The 6,784-nt window shown below is 45.5% G+C and overlaps 1 protein-coding gene across 1 annotated transcript; it reads left to right on the forward strand.

Moving 5' to 3' along the window:
* Positions 1–782: 782 nt before the first annotated feature.
* anapc11 (APC11 anaphase promoting complex subunit 11 homolog (yeast)) lies at positions 783–3,107 on the forward strand. The gene is made up of 2 exons (XM_042342463.1): positions 783–910; positions 2,600–3,107. Exons 1-2 carry the CDS (start codon positions 802–804, stop codon positions 2,743–2,745), a joined length of 255 nt encoding a protein of 84 aa, XP_042198397.1. The 5' UTR covers positions 783–801; the 3' UTR covers positions 2,746–3,107.
* The last annotated feature ends 3,677 nt before the right edge of the window (positions 3,108–6,784 follow it).

Raw genomic sequence — 6,784 nt, forward strand, 5'->3', positions numbered from 1 at the left:
CCCACCCCAGTGCCTTCGCCGCTTCCTCCCTTTCCTCCTTCAAGGCCGGTCTCAAGACCTTTCTCTTCGACCGAGCCTTCAGCTCCGCTCTCGACTCTCTACCCCCCTCCTCGCCCCCTCCCTTCCCCTCCCCCTCCCCCTGACCGTCTCCCCCAGCGCTCGGGTCCCCGACCCAACCGTCCAGCCCCTTGGGACGTCCTCCCGACGTGAAAGGCGCTGTGCAAATGCGATCTGGTTGTTGTTGTTGTTGTTGTTGCAGTAACAAGTAGAGGAGAGATCAGTGCTGGTGGTACCCGGCAGAGGGACCGCGCATGCGCAGAAGGGGGGGGGGCTCCGAGGCGCGACCAATCGAACGGACCCCATCCTCATCGATCGGTCGCCCCCCGAGGAACTCTTTCCGATTCACTTAAAAACTTTTAAAAAAAAACACGAATCTGCCGCGCGAACGATCCTCGTAACGATATCAATCAAAATCCAATCAATCAATCAATCAATTCCCGAAGCGCCGTATACGAAAAGAGAGAGAGAGAGAGAGAGGGAGAGAGAGAGAGAGGGAAGAGCGAGAGGACGACGAACGACGACGACAAGAAGACTCAAGACGCGATCAGTGGCTGCGGAGTGAGGATCGAGGCCGCTTCCGGTTGAAAAAAAAATTCGAATTCGAACCTCCGGCGGTTTCAACCCGTTTTTTTTTTAACGGCTTCTCCCGCTCGGCGGCGGCGGCGTTCCCCCCCACTCCCCCCCTCCCCCCCACTCCCTTCCCTCCCGCCCTCCCTCCCGCCCGCCCGGGACGCAGCGATAATGCGGGTGAAGGTGAAGCGCTGGAACGCCATCGCCACCTGGTTCTGGGTGGCGAACGACGAGAACTGCGGCATCTGCCGGATGGCGTTCAACGGCTGCTGCCCGGACTGTGAGTGTCAAACGGGGGCCCCCGGTCCCCCGGTCCCCGGATTTATGACAACAGTAATAATCATCAGAATAATTACAGCCCTGATCCTCGCGTGCGGTACGGCGCCCCGTCCCGTCCTCGAGGCGTCTCCAAGCGCTTTCGCAGGATACGCTGTAAAAGTGACACTTTTGTGGGCCCAAACGAAGCACTTGACTCGTTTCTCAGACCCCTACCCCCCCCCCCCACCCCCCCCACCCCCAACATAATGATATTAATCATCATCATCATCATCATAATAATAATAGCAACGATAACGGTATGAATCCTCGCGCTTGACAACGCCGCTTCACCCCGTCTCCTTCCGAGTCGTCTCAAAGCGCTTCACCAGACTTGACCGCGTGTCTTGTGCGTGGGCCAAACCCGGCAGCCGAATGGCGGTTGCGCGCAGCGAGGAGGAGGAGGAGGAGGAGGAGGAGGAAAAGGAAAGAAGAAGCTAAACTGCCGACGCGCTCGTCGAGCTTCATGGGGGACAAAGACCTGGGGGCCAAGTGTGTGTGTGTTTTTTTCATTTAAAAAAAAAACCCCACCTAGAATGTGTTTAAATGACTGGTCACCATCCAGGGAAAAGGGTGATGAGTGGTCGCTCGGTGATGAGTCTGTTATCCGGAGCGACGGATGGATAAATACACAGGTCAATGTGATCCCCAGTATTGACCGCATGATGTCTTGCATTGAACAGTCCAATAACAGTCCCCATACAACCAATGCAGCGAACCCGCTTTGATGTGCCCTCCTGCCATGAAGGGCTCTACGTCAAATTGCGAGGATTATTATTCTTTGCTCGCGTTAGGATTAAAAAAAAAATTTTTTTTTTAGCGGCAATCGATTTAAAAACGTGGTTTCACTATCTTTCTCCAATCGTCTCCTCCTCTGAAAGTATCTTGAGTTATGCCCTCGCTAACCTGGGTGTGCCCCGGCCAAATGTGAAGCGCCAATTGAGATTGGCAAACTCAGCAAAACTGGAAATTGAATCTGTGGCTTTGTGGTCTGTACAACCCAGTTTTCTCACTGGGTGGAGCCTTTACCTCCAATAAAAAACTTGTCAGGCTGTTTTCTCTCAAATCCACTTTCTCTGTAAAATCCACTACAACAACAACAACAACAAGATTCCATTTATTGAGCGCCTTTCACGTCAGGAGGACGTCCCGAGGCCCTGCACAGTTGGGTCATGACCCGAGCATTGGGGGGAAATGGTGAGGGGAGGGAAGGGAGGGAGCGAGGAGGGGGAAGAGAGTCGAGAGGGGAGCTGAAGGCACGGTCAAAGAGAAAGATTTTGAGACCGGCCACTAATATTAATATGGTTCCATATCAGTAATATTAAACCACATTTGCTTAGCTATTCCTTGCGAGTAAAACGTAAAACTAATATGACCTGATTTTAGAACAACAACTTGCATTTATATAGCGCCCTTCACTTGGGGTAGTGTCTCAATGTGCTTTAATTTTAATTCTCTAAATTTTAATCTGAGAAAATATTTTTAGCTCCCCCACCCCCAGCAAAAAATTTAATTCCGTTGATCCAGAAATTGCTTTTCCACTGACATTTGTTGACAGATAATATGAATGCCCTGTTATCTTTGTGAAGGATGTAACGTTTTGAAGAAAACTGCAATTACACAGAATCCTTTACAGAGATGTTTTGTGTTTTAGGTAAAGTGCCAGGTGATGACTGCCCATTGGTGTGGGGTCAGTGCTCTCACTGTTTTCATATGCACTGTATTCTGAAATGGCTGAACTCCCAGCAAGTGCAGCAACACTGTCCTATGTGTCGGCAAGAATGGAAGTTCAAGGAGTGATGAGAAACTGAGTGAGGAATTCTTCAGGCTCAGAAATATGGATGAAAAGCCACATAATAAACCAGGGACAAAAACTGCGGGATCTTATCAAGGAAATTAAGGACTATCTACCGTGTTGGTTTTGTAAATGTAAAAAGCAGTGATACAGGAACTGTAGTGTAAAATTTCAATAACTGCTGACCGAGAGAAAAAAATGTAAGTGTCCTTGTAATGAAAAGGTCAATATTGCATCCTTAATTTTGACTTAGTGGCCATTCGGTAACAATATATTTTATTTAAATAATGATGTAAATGCTTGTTTATACAAAATGTTAGACGTACACTTTTTTATTCCAAAACCATTAAAGAGACTGAATGCAGGACCTGTATGATTATATTGTATTAATTTGCTCCCCTAACCCAACTAGTACAACTGTGCACCTTCCAGCAAGGATCACTGGATAGTGATCAGGAATGGAATGGGAACCTTGATAGATTTACCTCCTTTTCTTTCTGCCCCCTCCCGTCTATCAAGGGATGCTGAGACCAATTATAACACCCAACTGCTGTCCTATCTATTATCAGATAAACCAGCACAAAATGGGGATTGGCCGAGGAACATTCCCAGTCTGCTGTAAGCAGAAATGAAAATAGTTTTAAAATAAAGTCATATGCTGCCTATTGCTGCCCCAACCTCATTGTAACGTGGTTAACTTCCACATGTATGCGGATGACACCCAACTCTACCTATCCTCCTCTACCCTCAACTCCACGACCACCAATGTCCTGACAGCTGCCTGTCCGACATTGAGTCCTGGACGAGAGACAACTTTCTTCAGCTCAATGTGCGCAAAACTGAGGCCCTCCTGATTGGCTCACGTCAGCGCCTCCGCACCTTAGGCACTGACAGCATCAGCATCCAAGGCTGCACTCTCCACCTCTCAAAGCCATCAGGAACCTCAGCGTTCTGTTCGACCCTGAGCTGTCCTTTCTTCCCCATATCCGCGCCACAACTGGCACCGCCTTCCATCACCTCCGAAACATCACGGCACTACCTCACCCCTCACGCTGCTGAAACTCTGGTCCACGCCTTTATCACCTCAAGGCTGGACTATGGGAACTCTCTCCTCGCCGGCCTCCCGGCACCTCCTCCACAAGCTGCAGGTCATTCAGAACTCTGCAGCTCGTGTACTGTCCCGCACCAGGCTTCGTGACCACACCACTCCCACCCTCGCTCGCCTCCACTGGCTCCCCATCCCCCAGAGGATCGAATTCAAGATCCTCATCCTCACCTATAAGGCCATTCACGGCCTTGCTCCCTCCTACCTCTCCGACCTACTATCCCCCTACTTACCTGCCCGTACCCTCCGTTCCTCTGGCTCAGGTCTGCTCCACATCCCCCGCCCCAACCGCCCTAACCATCAGTGGCCGGGTCTTCAGCCTCCCAGCCCCGAGGCTCTGGAACTCCATCCCCCAGTGCCTTCGCCGCCTCCTCCCTTTCCTCCTTCAAGGCCGGTCTCAAAACCTTTCTCTTTGACCGAGCCTTCAGCTCCCCTCTCGACTCTACCCCCTCCTCGCTCTCTCCCTTCCCTCACCCTGACCATTTCCCCCCTGCTCGGGTCCTGATCCAACTGTCCAGCACCTTGGGACGTCCTCCCGACGTGAAATCTTGTTGTTGTTGTAATAATAATCCTTGCATTTCATGTACAGCTTTTTAGGGTTCTAGACATCTCAAAGTGCTTCACAGAATAAAGTGAATTGACTGTATATTTTGTGGGTGAAACGCGGCAGTCAATTGGGCACAGCAGTTCTTCACAAACAGTCATGGGTTGAGTGACCAAATTATTATTGTTTTTTTTTCTTGAGGGATTATTAGGACTGTGCAGCAAGGAAACTTACCCCAGGTTTCGCCCTGCCGGGAATTGAACCCATGTCTCTCGCGTGCGAAGTGAGTGCTCTAACCTCGCACTCGCAAGCGAGAGACAGGAGAGCACTCGCCTCGCAAGCGAGAGACAGAACTTGTAGTAACATTGCTACATTGAGGCAACTTTGACAAATTTATGCAAGGTGCGAAGGTGAAATCTATAATTATGTGGCCACAAACCAGCAGTTTCTGTGAGTTATGAGCATCTGGTTATACCAAGTACTCCAGTTTTATTGTGCATTGGTCACATATTGAAAATGTGTTTTCTCACTAATGGTATATTTCTCACTTTTTAGAATATACCCTTTGCAAATGGCTTTGATCTGGTTGTGTATTGCCTGTTGCCCACAAGGTGCTGTTTACGCTTAATATCCTGTTTCATAGTAACTTCCTTTAGTTGCTTTGATAATATGTACATATGTTTATCAGTTTTAAGGTAACTTGTACATCGTAATTTGTGTCATATAATTTGCAAAGTTTACAGCATTACTTTTCAATATAACACGAGTCATTTTTATGTGACCCAATTTCCATGCCAGCGTAGGGGGGAAATTGGCAGAGAAAATAAATATTTCTGCCTGTGAATGTCCAATCAGTGGTTGCAAGTGCCATTAAAGAAAACTATTTGACCAGGATTTCCTGCCAAAACTTTAGAACATGTGAAGTTAAATCCAGTTACCCTGTTGCTCAATAATTCCTTGATTTAAACTGTAAACTTAGGATACCTCAAAGTGAAGAGGCACTCGGTGATTTATGTGTATTAAACATCTGAGATATTTATTGACCCTTGGGACTAGATTATTCCTGAATAAACATGAGATTACCTGAGTTTTACACGATTACAAAACTACCATTTATGTTTGCCGATTATGAAGTAAATTGGCTAGGAGTTTTGAGCTTTCGATTGCACTCTATTGATCTTGCACTTTGCTGCCTTGCTGATTATTTGACATATTTACAAAATGGACTCAAGAGGACATGCAGAGGTATTAAACTCATGCAAGCTGGCTAGCATTGCGGAGTGTTAGTACTCATACTTTCCTATTGTTTGCAAACAACTTCCACCACATAATCATACATTGGTCCAAGCCTTTTATACACAATTATCTGATCAAATAGACACAAAGCATTTACATAAATTAGAATGGAATGGAAACTCCGAGCTTACAATCACGATTCCGGACTGCAGGATGTGAGTATTTTTGGTTTCCAAAGGTAGCATTACTGAGCCGCAGCACAATGAAAATATCCAATGGGTGCCTCATGGAGCAAATACTTTTTTAAAAAAAAATTGATTCATAACAACTAGAAAATGCAACTCCCTCACTAAGACAGACGATTGCTTATATAGAGATACACATTATTCAATTTATATAATTTTGAGAATTCAAAGACATGAGTCACCAATATGGAGTCACTGTTTTATAATGGTTAAGATGCACATACCAAACACTGCTCACAGGTTTTAATAGCAGTTTCATACCGAGGAAATGCTGTCATGCAGTAGTCTTAATTCACACAAAGGTACAGTTGTGGAAAAAACACTTTAAATATACGTATACAGTATATATACTGTATTTATAAATACAAACAGTTGAAAAGTAAACATTACATATAATTATCAAGATACCTTGATACAATGAAAGCAAATGCTTAGTTGCAAGTGAGACAAAATTCACAGAATTTTACTTGTTTAACAATCAACACATATTAACCTATTAATGCCCGGTGAGCATGTTTGGCAGTCATTTAAGAATAAGAATAATATAATAATTTAACAACCCAATTGACTTACTACTCTCACTTGTCCACAATGACTTAGAATTAAATGATCCCATGCAACATTTTTGGAAAAGAATACTTTTTCATAGCAATCAATTATTGGAAAATCATTGGAAGAATCCATTTCTCAACCTTCAATCGAGTAAATATTGAGCTTTTTTGAAAACACTGGAATTAAACAATTTCCCACTGTCGAAATGCTTAAGGCAATCAATTGCCTGATACATAGTTGTTAGCTCACTTGAAACCATGAATGCTCAAGAGTTTATTTTTGTTCTATTCCGTGAAGTGCTTTGAGAAGTCTCAAAAACATGATAAGGTGCAATATCAAATGCAAGGATTATTATTCCCTCA

This window comes from Callorhinchus milii, unplaced genomic scaffold (genome assembly GCF_018977255.1).
Source record: "Callorhinchus milii isolate IMCB2004 unplaced genomic scaffold, IMCB_Cmil_1.0 Scaffold20, whole genome shotgun sequence".
Classification (NCBI taxonomy): Eukaryota; Metazoa; Chordata; class Chondrichthyes; order Chimaeriformes; family Callorhinchidae; genus Callorhinchus; species Callorhinchus milii.

Coding starts and splice junctions, on each gene's coding strand:
- anapc11 (XM_042342463.1), top strand. CDS start 802: ATGCGGGTGAAGGTGAAGCGCTGGAACGCCATCGCCACCTGGTTCTGG. Junction 911..2,599: donor CAACGGCTGCTGCCCGGACT/GTGAGTGTCAAA, acceptor TTTGTGTTTTAG/GTAAAGTGCCAGGTGATGAC.